This window comes from Diaphorina citri, unplaced genomic scaffold, assembly GCF_000475195.1.
Source record: "Diaphorina citri unplaced genomic scaffold, Diaci psyllid genome assembly version 1.1 scaffold191, whole genome shotgun sequence".
Taxonomy (NCBI): Eukaryota; Metazoa; Arthropoda; class Insecta; order Hemiptera; family Psyllidae; genus Diaphorina; species Diaphorina citri.
This window is the reverse complement of record NW_007377628.1, coordinates 16,719-39,634: the sequence shown is the minus strand read 5'-3', so window position 1 is coordinate 39,634 and position 22,916 is coordinate 16,719. Positions and strand designations below refer to the sequence as shown.

General features: G+C 36.9%; 3 protein-coding genes across 3 annotated transcripts; 1 reads left to right on the top strand and 2 right to left on the bottom strand.

Annotated features, from left to right (window-relative positions):
• Nucleotides 1-2,553: 2,553 nt before the first annotated feature.
• Nucleotides 2,554-5,418, bottom strand: LOC103505720 (ras-related protein Rab6-like; the record flags this gene model as incomplete). Its single annotated transcript, XM_026820987.1, has 4 exons — nucleotides 2,554-2,823; nucleotides 3,184-3,250; nucleotides 3,695-3,900; nucleotides 5,271-5,418. Coding segments are annotated over 4 exons (492 nt in total), but the record flags the coding sequence as incomplete, so codon positions are not given.
• A 3,092-nt stretch (nucleotides 5,419-8,510) lies between these two features.
• LOC103505719 (ras-related protein Rab6) lies at nucleotides 8,511-17,888 on the bottom strand. Its single transcript, XM_026820986.1, has 4 exons — nucleotides 17,497-17,888; nucleotides 14,806-14,918; nucleotides 11,988-12,093; nucleotides 8,511-8,803 (listed from the first exon to the last, which is right to left on the bottom strand). Exons 1-4 carry the CDS (start codon nucleotides 17,564-17,566, stop codon nucleotides 8,511-8,513), a joined length of 582 nt encoding a protein of 193 aa, XP_026676787.1. The 5' UTR covers nucleotides 17,567-17,888.
• A 3,527-nt stretch (nucleotides 17,889-21,415) lies between these two features.
• On the top strand, nucleotides 21,416-22,695 carry LOC103505718 (26S proteasome non-ATPase regulatory subunit 14-like). The gene is made up of 4 exons (XM_008470074.1): nucleotides 21,416-21,425; nucleotides 21,951-22,063; nucleotides 22,353-22,553; nucleotides 22,678-22,695. Exons 1-4 carry the CDS (start codon nucleotides 21,416-21,418, stop codon nucleotides 22,693-22,695), a joined length of 342 nt encoding a protein of 113 aa, XP_008468296.1.
• The last annotated feature ends 221 nt before the right edge of the window (nucleotides 22,696-22,916 follow it).

Genomic DNA, 22,916 nt, shown 5'->3' with positions numbered 1-22,916 from the left:
AATTAAAAAAAAAAGGGGTGAAAAAATTTTAAAAACTCCCTATAAAAAAAAAAAAAAAAAAAAAAAATCTGAGCCAAAGAACGAGTGTTATCTTTACGACATGTAGTGAAAGAACCAAATATTCGAAAACGAAGAAGAAGGAAAATAAAAAATCAAATCAAGTGATTTTCACAATCCTCTGTAATAATCGAAATATTTCACTTCCACTTCGTCAATAGTACGCTGATTTCCAGCAAATACTCGTAGTAAGAATTATACTATATCCCTAAACTCTGATACACACGCTATGATTTGTTTGCAGACTCTTCCAACTTGCTTTCACAACCTTGTCTTTCGACAGATCATACGTGTAGGTGTGTATGGCAAACTATTAGATCTTCAGCGTCGTACACACTTACAATCTTCTAAACTCTGATACACACGCTATGATTTGTTTGCAGACTCTTCCAACTTGCTTTCACAACCTTGTCTTTCGACAGATCATACGTGTAGATGTGTATGGCAAACTATTAGATCTTCAGTGCCGTACACACTTACAATCTGTCGAAAATCGAAATTGCGAAACCAAGTTGTAAGATAAGTCTGCACTTCTGCAGACATATCGTAGCCTATGTATGTACCAGGCTTTAAACACATATGCCGGGATTAGGCGGTGCACTATAACTGTTTCGTGCTTATCCTAGCACGCTTGAGGTGGTTATAGACAGGGCTAGGCTGGGCTTGAAAAATAAGGAAAAAACGAAGGAAAGAATATCGATTAATTTCGTAAATTTTCCTCTTCTTTCAAACTTGGTCCGTATAACCAGACCCCGATACACGGTATTTCTAATCCTAAATCTACATTTTAGGTTTTAGTAACACATATTATAGCACTTGAGGATGACTCATTTTCTCTGTTGTCAAATACGAGAACAAAATTTGCCTTGAGCCAAGCACCCATAGCCCATACCTATATATATGTTGGTAGTTAAGAGCCGAGCAGATTATGCTTGGGAAATTTTGTTCTGTGTTGAGACTGCACCGTCATCACAAGGACATGAATCCGCGAAGAAACAGAATAACCAAGAAATATTACGGTTTGTGCCAAGTTCCAACACATTTGAATCAACATGTTAATTTATACACCGATTCAAGGATTTTCTTAGAAGTCAGATTTCCGTTTGAGATATTGACTTGGAAAAAGAAATTTTAGAAAAAATGACCTAATCGTCAATCTCGTGCATTAGATAACACCAACGTATTGACTTGGGAAAACACCCAAGTACAAATCTGTTATTTATCAATTAAATAATGAATGGGATTCAAGTCTGAGTATTGGTTTTATGACGGTGTGGTCTCAGTATGGAACAAGATTGGCATAAGACCATAAGTTAGACGATGATGTAATAACGCGGCAGTCAATGAGAAAAGAATAATTATTCTGCTAAGCAGGTGGTTTTCCGTTTTGAGAATTTATTTACTTTTAAAAATTAAAATTACACTTAGATTATGATTTAATAAATCGCTAACCGTTAAGATTAATCAACCCAATAAAATGCCACAAAAGTTGGTTATAAAACTGTGTCCACACATAGTCGACTGCCGTGGATGTCAACAAAGTCCACACTGTTACCACTGCCTCGACAACACAGTCACCTCGTCGCGTCAATCGACTTTTTAATAAATAAATCTATATTTACAAATACATAAATATGTACACAGGCATAGTAGGGTTGAACTTGGATAGTAAAAAAATCGAGACTGTGGGAGTATCAACAGATAGGAATTATTTTAGAAATTAAAACAATCGATAAAAGGAATGATTGGAAAAGTATCTCGATTGAAGGGACGGTTTAAGGATCTAGCATTTAATAAATAAATCTATATTTACAAATACATAAATATGTACACAGGCATAGTAGGGTTGAACTTGGATAGTAAAAAAATCGAGACTGGGAGTATCAACAGATAGGAATTATTTTAGAAATTAAAACAATCGACAAAAGGAATGATTGGAAAAGTATCTCGATTGAAGGGACGGTTTAAGGCTCTAGCCAAATCAACGTGGATTTATGTGACGAAAAAAACCTCATCTCATAGCATGGTCCGCGCTTAACAACTTGAGGTAGGCATTTTCCAGCGTTCAACAAATTTTGAACAGTCCTGTGATCTTGAAAATCCTTACGAAGGTGATGTGCATTCGTTCAACGATCTTGAAAATCTTAGATTTACATGAGGACAAAGGAGAATTTGTAAACAAACACTTCTCATCTTGGGCATCCTTCAGCCAGATTCAGCCACTAATTCAGATATCTTAACTTTTAAGATAGTCTAGAATTCTAGATCTAGAATAATCTAGATAACGGCTGACCATTTTCCGACAAAGAAATGTCTACAATTTTATCCAAATATATACTAATTTCACTAATTCAGATATCTTAACTTTTAAGATAGTCTAGAATTCTAGATCTAGAATAATCTAGATAACGGCTGACCATTTTCCGACAAAGGAATGTCTACAATTTTATCCAAATATATACTAATTCCAACTCGTTCTTGTTCAAGAGCCTCTATTGACCTGCATACATACGACTTTTCTTCTAATTAATATTATATTAATTGAAAATACATAAGTGAGAGAAGTTAGGTAATACACATTGTTTTTTAATTACTTTAATTTGCGCTTCTAGCTTCTACGTTATTTGGAATTTTATTTTTCGAGTAAGCGTTGTGTGTTGGGGGGTAGTTGACGTGTTCACTCGATTCTGTGAGTTCAGCAGGAGCAGCCCCCTTCCGATTCATTCTTCAACTCGTGGGGAGTGTCTTTGAGCACAACTTCTTGCACTGGAATAATGAACAAAAAGTTTCATATTAGAATTTGTAAGAAGTTTTAAAAAATATTGGTTCAAATCTGCTGAAAAGCTCTTTTATCTCTCTTTTTTTTCAACATGTTTTCCTATTGGCCAATTTGTCACCCAACCATTGATTTTTCCTTTCCCTGTGAGCCCTTCAGTTCAGATATTTAACCAGCGAGGTCTTGGAGGTTCCTGGACTTTGTGAAATCCCAATGACGAGAATTCTTTTATGTACGTCCACGAATAGAACCCGAGGCTTCATTACATAACATAAAACCTTTAGCCATATGGACTTAGCTACAGCCTGGCGATGGGGGATAGGGTTAGGTAACATGCAAAAAGGACTTACTATCTTCAGGTGGCTTGTTTTCGGTGGAGTCCATGCCTGGCAGAGCAGCAGCTACTCTCCTGAACAACTGAAACAAAAATGCACATAGATTAGTAATTAATGATCCGAGGGGTCGGTCGTGACAAATCTAAAATACTCATCAACCCCCAGGCAGAAAAAAAGGCTAGGCATATGTTTTAAAACTCTCAAATTAGCTCTTACCCACTTCCCTACTACAACTTGGCACTTGATTTTTTCTTCCTTCAAGATTGGACTCATAACGAAAAAGCCAGGTGATGGTTATGAACACATCGCCCAGGGTGGGAATTGAACCCGCTGTAACAGAGCTAACATTCTTCATGGTTACAAGTATTCACAATTGGCAACACATTTCCGCTTCGATTAATATTTCCAAAGAAAACCTAAAAAAAAAAAAGATTGAACCTCAGTACCTCTTTCGCTTTACTTCAAGGTATATTTTCTTGAAGTCAGTGCTTTTGACAACTCGAAAATTGGAAACCCTGGGGCTTACTTGTTTCACGTTGTATCCCGCCTTAGCGCTGGTCTCAATGAACATGACATTGAGTTCTTTGGCTTTCCTCTCCCCCTCCTCCGTGCTCACTTGTCTCTTGTCCGAGAGGTCAGTCTTGTTTCCAACCAGCATGATTATCACATCGCTCCCTCGCTCTGTTCTCACGTCGTCGATCCACTTGGAGGTCTGATGGAACGAGTTGGCGTCTGGGGAAGCAAGAAAAAAGAAGTTCAGCATGATTTAAAGGTAGGGATTTTTGTATTGTCCCGAAATCAAAAAGAGATAGGAGGACAGCATAGGAGAAAGCCAGCCATATCCGAGCACGAACGACGAAAACTCAAATGGGTAAAATTCGTCTCGATCGAGAATTGAACCCACCATCTAGCGCCTACAAGGCACGTGCATTATCCTCCAAGGTAACTAGGCTAGGATAAATAACAGTAAAGGGTGAGAAAAAGAGAGTGTTCGGTATGGAGGAGAGGGGGGGGGCAGATGACGAGAGAGAGGGAGGGAAAGATAAAGGGAGGGAGGGAGGAAGAGAAAGAGAAAGTGAAAAAGAAAAACGGAGAGGGAGAAAGAACGAGAGAGGGAGAGAGAAATACAAATAGTAAGGACTACGCGTCAGAAACATTATCACAGGGATACCTAAGTAATATCTAAAAAAACTTGAGGAATAAAAAGTGCACACATAGGTAAAACGTAGGTAGATGAGCTCATAATCACCAGGTATAGATTGAGTACCTAGACAACCTAGTGTACCTACTACAGATCAAGTACCTAGACCTAGAGTACCTATTAAACATAGAAACAAACGTAAATCATCGGTCATCGTATGTGAAGCGTGGTAAACAAGTTTCTGTACACACACAGAACTTCAAGTTCCTTCCTCCCAGGATAATAACAGTACCTACACTACAGGTCATATATGGTTCTCTTGGTAAATGATACTTGAGAGCTTATTTATAGGTTATAGGTTACTTGGTCAAGTTTAAAGATTGTTGTTTATAGAACAGCGAAAAACCAATGCAAAGTAGATGGGAAGTTACATTCGCGTGTTTTGATAGGATATTGTAATTTATTTTGTGGATGTTTATTGTTTGTTTAGACTGATTTTATTGCAAACTCACGGGAAACTCGAGGTACAAAAGGAAAGACAATGGGAAGTTACATTCGCGTGTTTTGATAGGATATTGTAATTTATTTTGTGGATGTTTATTGTTTGTTTAGACTGATTTTATTGCAAACAGGTAGGTACACTCGTGGGGAACTCAAGGTACAAAAGGAGAGAAAAGTAAATACAAAACACAAGAGGAGGGAAGGAGAGGGGGAGAGAGGAGGAAGAGAGGGAGGGAGACCTATAAAGGTGTGTCCACACATAGTCGACCGATGCCGATGGACGTCTGGTCGACTAAGTTTGGACACACCTTAAGACTATTGATTGATATTCTTGCTGAACTTCAAATTTTTTCTTCTTTCTTCTCACGACTTGTTTGGAAGAGGTAAATTAAAACATGAATAAATTCTATTCATCATAGTAAACTAATTGCTCAGCAGTTTCAGTAGTTTAAATACTCACTTGTAATATCATACACCACAACGGCAACAGTAGAATCTCTAATATAGGAGGGGATTAAGCTTCGGAATCTTTCTTGTCCGGCCGTGTCCCAAAGTTGTAACCTAACCTGAAAAGAGAAAATCAAGTGTACAGTGTAGAGTCTGTAGCGTTAAACTGGGAGTAGACCTTGGCTGGCTGGGGGACGTTAAACAGGGAGTAGACCAGCTTAGTCTGACTGGGGGACTTGGAAAAAAAACAGCAAAAGTTGTGTGCGAAGTGCGAAGGGACAGCCCAAAGAAATCACCCTACTTAGGGCTAATTGAGAGGCTGACGAAAAAGGCCAATAAGAAGAAGAAAAAGAAAGAAGAAGAGTGTAGGCTGTAGGGCCTGTAGAGTGTACTATGCCAATATTGTACATGACTAATATGAATAAGGTGTACATAGGACAAGAAGACAGCCTCTTGTGCTTTTGGACCGCACGTCATAGGATGACTAATCAAACTGAATGACTGAGAAGTTGAGGAGTTGAGGGGAATTCCGGGAAACGTACCTAAGTAAACTCTGAACAAAACATTAGAATCAGTTAGGAGGAAGTCATACCGTCCCTATCTCTCCTTGTTACCGAACAATCAAGTAGAACTTTAAACCAATTTCCAGACAGTTTAGGGTTAATTTCCTTTCGGGAAACTTTCGGAAACCCGGTTCCCTTTTGGAAACTTCAATGGCTCCTGTACTGTTGTTGTTAATGTCGGAATTATCGACCATTAGGCCATTTTTCCCCTTGCATCACAGTACTTATCTACAATGGCATTGTTGGCTTCGAAGTCGAGCAGGAGTTGAGATGAGAGGAGAGAAGGCAGTTAATCCCATCGTAAATAGTCCTCCTGTACTAAACCATAGGAAATCCAAAAGTTAATTTCCTTCGGGAAACTTTCGGAAACCCGGTTCCCTTTTGGAAACTTAAATGGCCCCTGTACTGTTGTTGTTAATGTCGGAATTTTCGACCATTAGGCCATTTTTCCCCGTGCATCCCAGTATTTATCTACAATGTCATTGTTGGCTTCCAAGGCGGGCAGAAGTTAAGGAGTTCATAGGGGATTTTAAGGAACAGAGAAGACAGTTAATCCCATCGTAAATAGTCCTCCTGTACTAAACCATAGGAAATCCAAAATGGCGCGCCATCGGAATATGTTCTTTTTCCGAATGTTTCACGAAAAGAAAATACATTATTCTATCTCTCTATAACTATAGGGAGTTGAAAAGTGAGTAACGTGTTTTAGGATCTGACTCATTGACTGAATAGTCCACTGAAAAGAGTAGTTCTTTTTTATAACTCACGCACTCTTTACAGTCTTTTTACATCTCTCATTGCAATGATCCAAAATTACTGTGAAATCCGTTGTAAGGTCCCCAAATTAGTCTGTTTTCGATCGCCAGAAAATGCAGTTTTTTCTTCAACTTTAGTTGACTCAACAAAAAAAATTCCTAACTAATTCGTTCTAGTAGTTCTTGGACTGCCAAAAATCCTATGATCTGAGTCGCCTATCTCAGATCTTTGATTCCACGTATTCCATTAGTAAATTTTTAAAAATAGAATTTTAAAAAAAAAAAAAAAAAAAAAAAAAAAAAAAAAACATTATTCTATCTCTCTATAACTATAGGGAGTTGAAAAGTAAGTAACGTGTTTTAGGATCTGACTCATTGACTGAAGTAGTCCTCTGAAAAGAGTAGTTCTTTTTATATAACTCACTCACTTTTTACACATCTCAAATTAAAAAACGCCAAAATTACCGTGAAATCCGTCGTAAGTTTCCCAAATTTGTCTGTTTTTGATCGCCAGAAAATGCCGTTTTTTCTTCAACTCTAATTGAACTCAAAAAAATTCCTAACACATTCGTTCTAGTAATTCTTGGACTGCCACAAATCCTACTAAGATCTGAGTCACTTTTCTCAGATCACTCCGTCTTTGATTCCACGTATTCCATTAGTAAATTTTAAAAAAATAGAAACTATAGAAATAGGTGCCTATGACAGATGAACCCCCATTCTAGTCATTTTAAACAAATGAAACTATAAACAAATATGTTATCGATACTTATTATATTAAAATCAACATTCCTGTTGAAATATTTTAGACTTAAAAATAATTTAGATATAGAATAACTAATAAATATAATACACTAATTTTATGTACATTCCAAACGAAAATCTACGATTTATAGATTTAAAAGGAACAGTGATTATTGAAGTTTTCTTCTTTGAAAAAACGAGTATTATTTTAGGTATCGGAATAATTATTTGTGTACCTTTATGTGATAGGTATATTTGTAATCGGTAACCGATCTAGTCCAATGTCTGTATTGTAAATAGTTGATGAAAATGTTGAATTTCAGATGAGGTGTTTTGATGAACCTACAAATGTAGTTCATTTTAGTGAGTGATGAACCTAATTGTATTAGTTTGTAATACGACTTATTATTAGGTAGTAGGTAGGTACCCAAATTATCCAGACACTATTGTAAATAACCAAATCATAACCTGTAATTAAATTTTATTAATCGACAATAACGTAATATTTACCTGTGTTGTGTATTAGTCAAAAAATTGTCTTGAAACTCATCTGTTTTTCCTTTGGAAATAGGCGAAATATTCTTTTCGTAAAAGAAGATCAACAAAATCAATTCTTCTGGATTTTATTATATAAAGAATTCGCAGTTACGCGGCAGTGCAACGCGCTTGCTTCCAGTAGGTCCCGGGGTTAGGTAATTCTCAAAATTGGAAGAAAAAAAAATAATCTTTTTTCAGCAAATATTTGTACTTCAAATGCAAATACTTTCTGGTGATAACAATGGGAAGTTTGTATTTTTGGAGCAAGAAACAACGGTGTTAGTACTAGAAAAAAAGGCCATTTTTTGGAATGTCCATCTATGCCAGAGGCGAAAATCTTGTCCAGAGTAGAAAGAAACCAGATACCAACCAGAAACATATGTATTTTTCAAAAATAAGCATCTTTCTAGAATTTAGAGCTCAAGGTTGTTAAACGAATAGGTTTTTGTTCCTCTTCATAATTTTATTTCTTTAGAACCAGTGTGAAAAAAATTATGAACACGGCTAGAGGCTAGGCTTGCGAGCGCTAGTAATTGTGCAGTTTGGTATTGAATTGGTGACGTACGAAAGTCTAGGCTTGAGCTAGAAGATTGAGCTAGCTCTGTTCATAACCACCATCTGAATTAGAGACCTAAAAAAAAAAAAGATTGAACCTCAGTACCTCTTTCGCTTTACTTCAAGGTATATTTTCTTGAAGTCAGTGCTTTTGACAACTCGAAAATTGGAAACCCTGGGGCTTACTTGTTTCACGTTGTATCCCGCCTTAGCGCTGGTCTCAATGAACATGACATTGAGTTCTTTGGCTTTCCTCTCCCCCTCCTCCGTGCTCACTTGTCTCTTGTCCGAGAGGTCAGTCTTGTTTCCAACCAGCATGATTATCACATCGCTCCCTCGCTCTGTTCTCACGTCGTCGATCCACTTGGAGGTCTGATGGAACGAGTTGGCGTCTGAGGAAGCAAGGAAAAATAAAGTTCAGCATGATTTGAAGGTAGGGATTTCGTATCGTCCCGAAATCAAAAAGAGATAGGAGGACAGCATAGGAGAAAGCCAGCCATAACCGAGCACGAACGATGAAAACTCAAATGGGTAAAATTCGTCTCGATCGAACCAACCAGCATGATTATCACATCGCTCCCTCGCTCTGTTCTCACGTCGTCGATCCACTTGGAGGTCTGATGGAACGAGTTGGCGTCTGGGGAAGCAAGAAAAAAGAAGTTCAGCATGATTTAAAGGTAGGGATTTTTGTATTGTCCCGAAATCAAAAAGAGATAGGAGGACAGCATAGGAGAAAGCCAGCCATATCCGAGCACGAACGACGAAAACTCAAATGGGTAAAATTCGTCTCGATCGAGAATTGAACCCACCATCTAGCGCCTACAAGGCACGTGCATTATCCTCCAAGGTAACTAGGCTAGGATAAATAACAGTAAAGGGTGAGAAAAAGAGAGTGTTCGGTATGGAGGAGAGGGGGGGGGGCAGATGACGAGAGAGAGGGAGGGAAAGATAAAGGGAGGGAGGGAGGAAGAGAAAGAGAAAGTGAAAAAGAAAAACGGAGAGGGAGAAAGAACGAGAGAGGGAGAGAGAAATACAAATAGTAAGGACTACGCGTCAGAAACATTATCACAGGGATACCTAATATCTAAAAAAAACTTGAGGAATAAAAAGTGCACACATAGGTAAAACGTAGGTAGATGAGCTCATAATCACCAGGTATAGATTGAGTACCTAGACAACCTAGTGTACCTACTACAGATTAAGTACCTAGACCTAGAGTACCTATTAAACATACCTAGAAACAAACGTAAATCATCGGTCATCGTATGTGAAGCGTGGTAAACAAGTTTCTGTACACACACAGGACTTCAAGTTCCTTCCTCCCAGGATAATAACAGTACCTACACTAGAGGTCATATGGTTCTCTTGGTAAATGATACTTGAGAGCTAGAGTACCTATTAAACATACCTAGAAACAAACGTAAATCATCGGTCAGCGTATGTGAAGCGTGGTAAACAAGTTTCTGTACACACACAACTTCAAGTTCCTTCCTCCCAGGATAATAACAGTACCTACACACTACAGGTCATATGGTTCTCTTGGTACCTGGTTTAGGTTGGTAAATGATATTTGAGAGCTTATAGGTTATAGGATACTTGGTCAAGTTTAAAGATCTTGTTTATACAACAGCGAAAAACCAATGCAAAGTAAATAGGAAGTTACATTCGCGTGATTTGATAGGATATTGTAATTTATTTTGTGGATGTTTATTTTTTGTTTAGACTGATTTTATTGCAAACTCAGGGTACACTCACGGGAAACTCGAGGTACGTGAAAAAAATTGAAATTTGAACAAAGAAAGCACCTGCTCTCGACGTCAAGACATTGTTATTCGAAAGCCAGTTTTGAACCTATCTAATAGTAATAGTAGACACTCATAGATCTCTCTCTCTTGAAACTCTGTGTACAATACGATTTCACCTCTTCTTTTTCCTCTCAATGTTGTATTAAGACTTGCCTGTAGTACAATTAGGTAGTATCAGACGTTTCTCACGTCTTCATTCCAAAGGCAATACAAAAACAAAATGAACTATGTTATCAAATATTGTTGCTTTTCCCCATTGCAAATATACAACTTAGAATATTTTTTAATGAAGTTGTTACTTGATGAATTTCTTACTTGGTTTTTCAGCTTCTAAAGGCCGGGGACAACAAAGTGAGTTTAAACTCACTTTGTGGCCCCCGGACTTAACCATTGTTCTTTTGACTTCCTATATGTAATCCATCTATGACGAGGGCGTCAATTTGTGTACCATGAAAATCAAACTGTCCACAATCGAGGTCTGGATATGGACAATCAAATGTCCAAAAGTGAGGTATAAATTCCAGTGACATAATTATTATTAAATTATTATTATTTACGAAAGTCTCGTGCGAGTAACCAAATCAGAAGACAGGTTCATTTTTTTTTATTTTTTTTTTTTGTAATAAATGGGTGGTATTTTATTGTATTTAAATTTTATTAGAAATAGTTGAAGGAGTTACAAAAAATGGATGTAAAAAAAGGAAAGAAAGTCGAAATAGATACAGAAGTACAACAGTGAATCAGTATTTGATAGTATCTATCTACATTGAGTAAGATACTAACGGTTCTGGTGTTAAAAATATTATGCGGTCAAATTGACGAAATTCCATGCCTCGGCTGGGATTGAACCCACGCCCTCCTGTTTATCAGGCGAGTGACCATTACACCACCAAGGGAGGAATTTAAGCAAAGCGTACATTGACCATTGAGACTGCAAGAATTTTGGCTTTTATTCTACAAAATGTACTAAAATGGCTAATCAATAAACTATTGTCCAGTCAAATGGACTTTTATCCTGGCAGTAGCAGTATTAACGAACAGTATTAAGCAGAAAAGAACCATCCGTAAGGGGAAGTGCCTTACGAATGGTTCTTTTCTGCTTAATGTTGTCCAAACAAGGTATAATTTATAGTACGTCTATTGTAACATGAAATGCGACGCTGTTGAATACTGCAACGTAGGTTGCGTAGGTCTTATGCTCCCGAAATCGACGAGAGACAGATAAGAGAAAGCCAGGCGTTCCAAAACCGATACTAATCTGTTCAGTCATCGCCCAGGGTGGGAATTGAACCCGCTGTAACAGAGCATTCTTCATGGGTACAAGTATTCACAATTGGCAACACATTTCCGCTCCGAATATTAATATCTCCGGCGAAATTCTAAGGGTTAGGTGGTAGAAAACGCCTCCGGCGTTAACCTCGCCTAGTGGTTGCCTTCCACTCAAGAGTCTATTATTATTATTATTACAAAAGGAAAGAAACGTAAATACTGAACACAAGAGGAGGGAAAGAGAGGGAGAGGGAAGAAGAGAGGGAGGGAGACAGAGAGGACTATAAAGGTGTGTCCACACATAGTTGATCGATGCCGATGGACGTCTGGTCGACTAAGTTTGGACACACCTTAAGACTATTGATTGATATTCTTGCTGAACTTCAAATTTTTTCTTCTTTCTTCTCACGACTTGTTTGGAAGAGGTAAATTAAAACATGAATAAATTCTATTCATCATAGTAAACTAATTGCTCAGCAGTTTCAGTAGTTTAAATACTCACTTGTAATATCATACACCACAACGGCAACAGTAGAATCTCTAATATAGGAGGGGATTAAGCTTCGGAATCTTTCTTGTCCGGCCGTGTCCCAAAGTTGTAACCTAACCTGAAAAGAGAAAATCAAGTGTACAGTGTAGAGTCTGTAGCGTTAAACTGGGAGTAGACCTTGGCTGGCTGGGGGACGTTAAACAGGGAGTAGACCAGCTTAGTCTGACTGGGGGACTTGGAAAAAAAACAGCAAAAGTTGTGTGCGAAGTGCGAAGGGACAGCCCAAAGAAATCACCCTACTTAGGGCTAATTGAGAGGCTGACGAAAAAGGCCAATAAGAAGAAGAAAAAGAAAGAAGAAGAGTGTAGGGCCTGTAGAGTGTCCCAAAGAAATCACCCTACTTAGGGCTAATTGAGAGGCTGACGAAAAAGGCCAATAAGAAGAAGAAAAAGAAAGAAGAAGAGTGTAGGCTGTAGGGCCTGTAGAGTGTACTATGCCAATATTGTACATGACTAATATGAATAAGGTGTACAAAGGACAAGAAGACAGCCTCTTGTGCTTTTGGACCGCACGTCATAGGATGACTAATCAAACTGAATGACTGAGAAGTTGATGTAGAGTGTACTATGCCAATATTGTACATGACTAATATGAATAAGGTGTACATAGGACAAGAAGACAGCCTCTTGTGCTTTTGGACCCCACGTCATAGGATGACTAATCAAACTGAATGACTGAGAAGTTGAGGAGTTGAGGGGAATTCCGGGGAAACGTACCTAAGTAAACTCTGAACAAAACATTAGAATCAGTTAGGAGGAAAAAAAAACTACGATTAAAATTAACTCGGCATTTGCCGATCGGCATGGTATTTTTCCACATGTTTAAATGGAAAATGTCACTCTACTATTAATACATCCCTAAATTTTATGAACGTTAGGAGAAAAAAAAAACTACGATTAAATTAAACTCGGCATTTGCCGATCGGCATGATATTTTTCCACATGTTTAAATGGAAACAGAAAATGCCGAGCGAGTGGAAACGCACCGTAATGTTACAAAAATGTCACTCTACTATTAATACATCCCTAAATTTTATGAATTGACTTGGACTCGAACCATCAATCTCCAGATCCAAAGTTTACCGCGCTAACCGTTAAGATTAATCAACCCAATAAAATGCCACAAAAGTTGGTTATAAAACTGTGTCCACACATAGTCGACTGCCGTGGATGCCGACAAAGTCCACACTGTTACCACTGCCTCGACAACACAGTCACCTCGTCGCGTCAATCGACGGCCGTCGACTATGTGTGGACACAGCTTAAGATTTGACATTTGACCCATACAAGACAACAAAACGAGTTTAATCAAAAAGTATACTATGTCCTTTCCGCTAATACGAATGAAAATATTTCTCCCAATATGGACTAGCTTTCCCAAGCCTTTGAATAGGCTCTAAATAGCTTTTCTATTTCCAACCTCTCTGAATAGCCTTATGAATAATTTCAAGTGCATTGTTTCCATGTCCTCTCTATTACTGACATTATCTCGAACTCGGGACACATAAAACACATTCTTCTGATGCGTGCGACTTGTAATTTGTAATATCGTGTGACCATAACGAAATGGTATCCTATTCTGGTGGCAAATAGGCTCTAAATAGCTTTTCTATTTCCAACCTCTCTGAATAGCCTTATGAATAATTTCAAGTGCATTGTTTCCATGTCCTCTCTATGACTGACATTATCTCGAACTCGGGACACATAAAACACATTCTTCTGATGCGTACGACTTGTAATTTGTAATATCGTGTGACCATAACGAAATGGTATCCCATTCTGGTGGCATGTCTCTTCCTCGAATGCTTGATATTTTATATATTTACTTAATTAACTTCTTTCTACGAAGTATTTGACTTTGACACGAAAACAAATATAGGATATCAATGTAAAAAAAAAGATAGTAAAAAGACTAGGCTTCTAGGCAAGTATCTAAGCTAAAATGACTCGAACTTATCATGTAGACTAGAGATTGGGACACATTCAGGATAAATACTGACAAGAAAGACCACTAGGTAAATACAGGAAAAATATTTTTTAACACAAAATAGGTACAATGTACCTTATTGGTAAGTAATTATGTATAAATATTCCATTCATATTATTTTTAGTACCTACAGTTTTTGTGTTCAAATGTAAATGTACATCAAGGTCAATGTAATGGGACTAAGTATTACCTATAAGTCCTAGGTACTTTCAACAGTCTAAATAAATTTAGAACTACATACTTACTTAAGTATGTACATCTGGAACCCATATTAAATTATTTAGGTAAATTTAAAAGAAAGAAAATCTTTTTAAAGCTGTTGGTGTCACCTACCTAATGCCAACACTACTCTTTCAAATAAGCAGATCTTCATTTGAAATCAAATGTAGCAAAGAGAGAATAATAAGAAAGATGTTATACTTACTGTTCTGTCTTCTAAATACATGGTTTTAGATAGAAAGTCAATACCAATTGTGGCCTGATAGGTGTTATCAAAACTGTCGTACATGAACCTTGTGATGAGGGAAGTTTTGCCCACTGTAAAAGAAGAAAATAAAAAATACTCTACTTAGTATACTCGTACATAGTACATACTACATAGATTAAAATAAATGAACCATGTGGTTCGTCCAATGACAATTTGCTTTCCTAACATGAAAAAGAGCAAAATACCCCAAGTTTGAATTCTAAATTCTAGACTCAATGGATTTGCACCCTAATTTTGACTGCAAATATTTGCAAGTGTTCTTAAGTAAATACAATGCAAGAAAGATGTTATACTTACTGTTCTGTCTTCTAAATACATGGTTTTAGATAGAAAGTCAATACCAATTGTGGCCTGATAGGTGTTATCGAAACTGTCATACATGAACCTTGTGATGAGGGAAGTTTTGCCCACTGTAAAAGAAGAAAATAAAAAATTACTCTAGTATACTTGTACTTATATAGTACATAGATTAAAATAAATGAACCATGTGGTTCGTCCAGTGACAATTTGCTTTCCTAACATGAAAAAGAGCAAAATACCCAAAGTTTGAATTCTAGACTCAATGGATTTGCACCCTAATTTTGACTGCAAATATTTGAATGACCAAGTGTTCTTAAGTAAATACAATGCGATGATTTTTTATTTAGTTTGTCTTCAAAATTTGTTTTCCTGGGTGTTTGTTTCACCATTACCTTCAAATGAATTGTTCCTCCAGGAACATAAACAGGGTGTTCTAGTGTTGACCCACTTCCCACTTGAATACCTAGTCAATAGGTTCCTACTGTAGTACCTCCTTCAAGTACCTAGATAGAAAGGTAACCAATAGGCTAGGTTAAGTAATCTAGAACCTTTGCTACCTTCTAATCTTAAGGGTCGTTTTTTTTATTTTTTTTTTTTATTATTATTATTTTTTTTTTTAATTTGTACTTATGCCTCAGCTGGGATTGAATTGATGCCCATCTTTTTGCCAGACAAGCACCTTGACAACTCTGTCACTATAGTACATAGGTACCTATTTTCAATCCATCAAACCTATCTTACTGCTAACCATGAAGATAAAAAAATATATATATATATCTTTACCTACTACTTATAGCACCTAACTAAGTAGGTATCTACTCATCCAATCTACTACTTATTTTAAATGAGAGACAAGCAATGCATCATTGCACTCATTACTGTCAACAGAGCACAAGCCATAGTATGCGTAACCTTCTCCATTAGTAAATTATTCTCAATCACAATGAAGATACATAATTCTTTTCATGTACGTCCATAAACAGACCCTGAGACTTCATTACAACACATAATACCTTTAGCCATATGGAGATGGAGAATAGGGTTAGGTAACATGCAAAAAAGGACTTACTATCTTCGGGTGGCTTGTTTTCGGTGGAGTCCATGCCTGGCAGAGCAGCAGCTACTCTCCTGAATAACTGAAACCGAAATACACATAAATCAGTAAAATATACGAAGTACACATTAGGCTCATGGTGAAGAGCCAATATCATAAGGATACACGTCAACAAATAGTCAGTGGCGACAGAACGTTAAATGCACCAGTTCGCTTCTACCAACCAGATTGGTTAATCCAAAAGTTAAACTTAAACGGAGTTTAAATCAACTTTTTTCCTCGATTAAGCGCTTTAACACCTATGGTAGAAGCGTAAAAGGTATTCCTAACACAATTAGACTTGGACCTATCAATATTTTATTATTATTGTACCTTAGTAAGTAAGTATATTTAAAAACAATATAAGTACTCAGGTACTTACCTAAGCCTAATCAACATATTTTTCCTCATGAATGTGAATTCAATACTTAAGAAGGTAGCTTATTTCACTTTTTTCCCTCAAGACAAGTAGTTATTTTGTATTCATCCACTTAATGAGACAAGAGCAATAGAGCACTTTCCTCTTTGTTTCCCTGTCTTTAAGATTTGGACCAATAAATTCTAGTAAGTACTTACTTTTACATAATCATACATTCTTAGGAAAGAAGAATACCTAACTATTTGAATATCCCTGTAAATCTCCTTACTCCTTACCTACCTATGGATGAATCACTAGGTACATAAGTAGTTACTTAGTAACTACCTGGAAAGAAGAATACCTAACTATTTGAATATCCCTGTAAATCTCCTTACTCCTTACCTACCTATGGATGAATCACTAGGTACATAAGTACATAAGTAGTTACTTAGGTAGTTACTTACTAATATACTAATCAAACTCTTCAGTGAATAAATCTATGATTCAGTTGATTCACTATAAAAATGTAACCTACTGTAGTTAGCTGATGGGTAAATATTCAAGTTAAGAGTTGGGTAACCAAAGAACTGATCAAAATACCCCTTCTTTTTTGCCCTTTTCTTGTTCTAAAGATATTAGCACTTGACTCTTGTTAAGTAGATTACCATCTGATCTTTTCAGCACTGACTTTTGGTTATGGCTCAAATTTGGACAGAGTTGATGCCCTTCCCACCTCAACCCTCAATATTTGGTTCATAAAAATGTATTGTCCAAATTTAATTACTCTTCTCTTAACAGTAAGAGTTGATGTTTCCTTTTGCATTTTCTATTTCCTGAGACATCCATCAGGATGTAAAATCTTCTATGGCAGAGTACGTGAAGACTGATATGCTCATGGCAAATGTTTTTTGTCAATGTTTGTGGTTTGACAAGCTGACACTCTCTCGTAGTAATGTTCCCTAGTAAGAACATCCCCCAGCAAGACAAAACATCCCATCAAGAAATGTTTCACAAAACATCTTTTTACATCACCCTAAAGGTGTTACAAAACAATAGGTACACCAAGTGCTAAAAGGGATATGAAGGCAGTTATTGATAAGTTTTAAATTAATTAAGTACCTACCTGGGCACAATTAAATTTAAGCAATTTTGTCTGAACATTTTTGAAGGAAATCAAGCAAAAATGTAATGCATGATAGCAGGTCTACATGACTGTAAATAATTATGTACAACTCACCACTTTGTTCTCCGAGGAAAACCAATTTGAATTTCCTCAAAGGATTTCCAAAATCTCCAGAAGAGGACATTGCACTAAAATTTTCTACCTAGGTTCACTAGGTTTATTTTCTTGTTTTATGATAATGGAAATAATCTGCCCCAGTTAGGTAGGTACCAAATTCTTATCCTATCGTAAACACTTCCAACTTTATAGAACACATTCAATAACTACCTAAGTAATACCTATGTTAAATAATTAAACACACTCATCATAATTTAATTTAAACTTAAATCTTATATGGAAAAGGAAGAAAAACCCAAGGTAGCTATCAGATTAGATAAAACTTTCTTTTATTTTGACTACACGACAGAATGGCGACTGCAATCAGCGAATGAACGGACAGCCACGTTCGATGAAATTTGCGAAACTTGCCGAACAGCGGAACAGCCGAACTTTTCTCAAAACAGGGTTGCCAGTTGCCGTTTTTCTTCAAATGAGCGATTTTTATTTAAGTGAGCATTGATCATGAGCGGAGCCGATTTTTTGCCCTTTGACCCGGTTAAACTCGGATCCGGGTACCTGTTTATCCGGGTACCATTACTCAAGAGCACTGACTCTCAACCCGGACACCTGTGCTAGGTTCGAGTTCGAACCCCGGCCAAGGCGGAATTTTTCATAAAACTTTTCCGTACTTGGAGAGATTGTGCCTTGAAGTATTACTAAAGTGAAGGCGAGGTACAATCTTTAAAAAGGTACCTGTTTGGGTACGCATTTAAAATTATCCGAGTAGGTATGTTTGTATAGTGGATGGATGCCGGACGTTTGCCGGACATCAGGTTAATACAAATCCGCTTACTTTTGGCCTCGGCCAAAAATCCGGTTATTCGGATAATAAAAATACGACTTCCGAGCGGCAACACTGCATTTTTTCTCTGTGGTGTAAACAAAAAGTTCGAAGTGAGTTGCAGATTTTGAATTTTTTGAAGTTTTGAACCGAGTGAGAGCTTTTTTTAGGAACTCCAAACTTGGGAAAGAAAAGAAATACCTTTGCAGGTTTTGTTTTAAGATTTGGAACATTCAGTAGGTAAGTAGTGGTACCACAAATCCATATTTCGCGAGTAAACCCTCATTTAGATTGGTTCTCTAAACCTACATCTTGGAGTTTGACTCACAATCATTCAGTAGCATTAAGATTTGGAACATTCAGTAGGTAAGTAGTGGTACCACAAATCCATATTTCGCGAGTAAACCCTCATTTAGATTGGTTCTCTAAACCAACATCTTGGAGTTTGACTCACAATCATTCAGTAGCAACTCATTGAAGAGGTAATCATTAGACCATGGTACTTTGGTACATACCCTTGGGTCAGATTAGATACCTTTTTCGGTCTCAAGACGTTGACTTTGGTACATACCCTTGGGTCAGATTAGATACCTTTTTCGGTCTCAAGACGTTGACATCTTCATGTATGTGTTTCAGCATAGGAGAGGAAAAAAAATAATAATCTGCCCCAGTTAGGTAGGTACCAAATTCTTATCCTATCGTAAACACTTCCAACTTTATAGAACACATTCAATAACTACCTAAGTAATACCTATGTTAAATAATTAAACACACTCATCATAATTTAATTTAAACTTAAATCTTGTATGGAAAAGGAAGAAAAACCCAAGGTAGCTATCAGATTAGATAAAACTTTCTTTTATTTTGACTACACGACAGAATGGCGACTGCAATCAGCGAATGAACGGACAGCCACGTTCGATGAAATTTGCGAAACTTGCCGAACAGCCGAACTTTTCTCAAAACAGGGTTGCCAGTTGCCGTTTTTCTTCAAATGAGCGATTTTTATTTAAGTGAGTACTGATCATGAGCGGAGCCGATTTTTTGCCCTTTGACCCGGTTAAACTCGGATCCGGGTACCTGTTTATCCGGGTACCATTATTCAAGAGCACTGACTCTCAACCCGGACACCTATGCTAGATTTTGACTACACGACAGAATGGCGACTGCAATCAGCGAATGAACGGACAGCCACGTTCGATGAAATTTGCGAAACTTGCCGAACAGCGGAACAGCCGAACTTTTCTCAAAACAGGGTTGCCAGTTGCCGTTTTTCTTCAAATGAGCGATTTTTATTTAAGTGAGCATTGATCATGAGCGGAGCCGATTTTTTGCCCTTTGACCCGGTTAAACTCGGATCCGGGTACCTGTTTATCCGGGTACCATTACTCAAGAGCACTGACTCTCAACCCGGACACCTGTGCTAGGTTCGAGTTCGAACCCCGGCCAAGGCGGAATTTTTCATAAAACTTTTCCGTACTTGGAGAGATTGTGCCTTGAAGTATTACTAAAGTGAAGGCGAGGTACAATCTTTAAAAAGGTACCTGTTTGGGTACGCATTTAAAATTATCCGAGTAGGTATGTTTGTATAGTGGATGGATGCCGGACGTTTGCCGGACATCAGGTTAATACAAATCCGCTTACTTTTGGCCTCGGCCAAAAATCCGGTTATTCGGATAATTTTTTTAATTCTTACTTATGCCTCAGTTGGGATTGAATTGATGCCCATCTCTTTGCCAGACCAGCACCTTGACAACTCTGTCACTATAGTACATAGGTACCTACTTATGTATTTTCAATCCATCAAACCTATCTTACTGCTAACCATGAAGATAAAAAAAAAAATATATATCTTTACCTACTATTTATAGCACCTAACTAAGTAGGTATCTACTCATCCAATCTACTACTTATTTTAAATGAGAGACAAGCAATGCATCATTGCACTCATTACCGTCAACAGAGCACAAGCCATAGTATGCGTAACCTTCTCCATTAGTAAATTATTCTCTGACAACTGACAAGGTCCTTGAATTGATGAAACACATTCCTAACACAATTAGACTTGGACCTATCAATATTTTATTATTATTGTACCTTAGTAAGTAAGTATATTTAAAAACAATATAAGTACCCAGGTACTTACCTAAGCCAAATCAAGATATTTTTCCTCATGAATGTGAATTCAATACTTAAGAAGGTAGCTTATTTCACTTTTTTCCCCTCAAGACAAGTAGTTATTTTGTACTCATCCACTTAATGAGACAAGAGCAATAGAGCACTTTCCTCTTTGTTTCCCTGTCTTTAAGATTCGGACCAATAAATTCTAGTAAGTACTTACTTTTACATAATCATACATTCTTAGGAAAGAAGAATACCTAACTATTTGAATATCCCTGTAAATCTCCTTACTCCTTACCTACCTATGGATGAATCACTAGGTACATAAATAAGTAGGTACTTACTTAGGTAGTTACTAATCAAACTCTTCAGTGAGTAAATCTATGATTAAGTTGATTCACTATAAAAATGTAACCTACTGTAGTTAGCTGATGGGTAAATATTCAAGTTAAGAGTTGGGTATCCAAAGAACTGATCAAAAATACCCCTTCTTTTTTGCCCTTTTCCTGTTCTAATGGTATTAGCACTTGACTCTTGTTAGATTACCATCTGATCTTTTCAGCACTGACTTTTGGTTGTGGCTCAAATTTGGACAGAGTTGATGCCCTTCCCACCTCAACCCTCAATATTTGGTTCATAAAAATGTTTTGTCCAAATTTAATTACTCTTCTCTTAACAGTAAGAGTTGATGTTTCCTTTTGCATTTTCTATTTCCTGAGGCATCCATCAGGATGTAAAATCTTCTATGGCAGAGTACGTGAAGACTGATATGCTCATGGCAAATGTTTTTTGTCAATGTTTGTGGTTTGACAAGCTGACACTCTCTCGTAGTAATGTTCCCTAGTAAGAACATCCCCCAGTAAGACAAAACATCCCATCAAGAAATGTTTCACAAAACATCTTTTTACATTCTCATGGCAAATGTTTTTTGTCAATGTTTGTGGTTTGACAAGCTGACACTCTCTCGTAGTAATGTTCCCTAGTAAGAACATCCCCCAGCAAGACAAAACATCCCATCAAGAAATGTTTCACAAAACATCTTTTTACATCACCCTAAAGGTGTTACAAAACAATAGGTACACCAAGTGCTAAAAGGGATATGAAGGCAGTTATTGATAAGTTTTAAATTAATTAAGTACCTACCTGGGCACAATTAAATTTAAGCAAAACACCAAGTGCTAAAAGGGATATGAAGGCAGTTATTGATAAGTTTTAAATTAATTAAGTACCTACCTGGGCACAATTAAATTTAAGCAATTTTGTCTGAACATTTTTGAAGGAAATCAAGCAAAAATGTAATGCATGATAGCAGGTCTACATGACTGTAAATGATTATGTACAACTCACCACTTTGTTCTCCGAGGAAAACCAATTTGAATTTCCTCAAAGGATTTCCAAAATCTCCAGAAGAGGACATTGCACTAAAATTTTCTACCTAGGTTCACTAGGTTTATTTTCTTGTTTTATGATAATGGAAATAATCTGCGATTTCTTATTTTGTTTTCAGGAAAAGTAGTGATAGATGCTTTCCGATTAATCAATCCCAACATGATGGTGTTAGGACAAGAGCCTAGACAAACCACCAGTAATCTAGGACATTTACAGAAACATTCTGTTCAGGTATGACTACACTCCAACTTCTGCCCCACACAATACAACCATAGACTTAGCATCTACATAATAATTCTAGACAAACCACCAGTAATCTAGGACATTTACAGAAACATTCTGTTCAGGTATGACTACACTCCAACTTCTGCCCCACACAATACAATCATAGACTTAGCATCTACATAATAATATAAACTATTATAAACCCTTTTTATTCTCATTATTGATACAGATAATAAAAAGCAAGTGATATTCCATAATACCTGTATCTCCTATATGCCTTCATTGATTCTTTCAGGCTCTTATCCATGGTCTAAATCGTCACTACTACTCAATATCAATCAACTACAGGAAAAATGAACTAGAGCAAAAAATGTTGCTAAATCTTCACAAGAAAACCTGGATGGATGGTTTGTCACTACAAGACTACAATGAGCATTGCAAGCTTAATGAGGGTACTGTCAATGATATGTTAGAGCTAGCAAAACACTATAACAAGGTAAGCAATCATTCCATTACAAAGTTATTATTTGTTATAATTATGTATAAACTAACTATTCATGTAAAAATTCAAGGGGAAAACTCCCTAATTGTCATTACACTTACCACTTGTATGTTCAAAGGTTACTAAAGTACCTTAACTTACCTAGTGGCAAAATTAATCAAGGGCTTTTAATTTTAACTAATGTAGTAAATTGAAACTTTTTAATTGTTTGTGTAACATGTCCAATAATCTGCCCCAGTTAGGTAGGTACCAAATTCTTATCCTATCGTAAACACTTCCAACTTTATAGAACACATTCAATAACTACCTCCCACGCTAAATCACAAGAGATACTTAAAAATGTATGTGCTGGCTTTG

Bases quoted from the DNA above. Each gene is read 5' to 3' on its own strand.
- LOC103505718 (XM_008470074.1), top strand. The intron at 22,064-22,352 runs GTATGACTACAC...TGATTCTTTCAG, and splicing joins TACAGAAACATTCTGTTCAG to GCTCTTATCCATGGTCTAAA.
- LOC103505719 (XM_026820986.1), bottom strand. From the start codon at position 17,566: ATGTCCTCTTCTGGAGATTTTGGAAATCCTTTGAGGAAATTCAAATTG. The intron at 14,919-17,496 runs GTGAGTTGTACA...CTTCTTTTACAG, and splicing joins TTTCCTCGGAGAACAAAGTG to TGGGCAAAACTTCCCTCATC. The intron at 12,094-14,805 runs GTAAGTATAACA...TTCTCTTTTCAG, and splicing joins TGTATTTAGAAGACAGAACA to GTTAGGTTACAACTTTGGGA.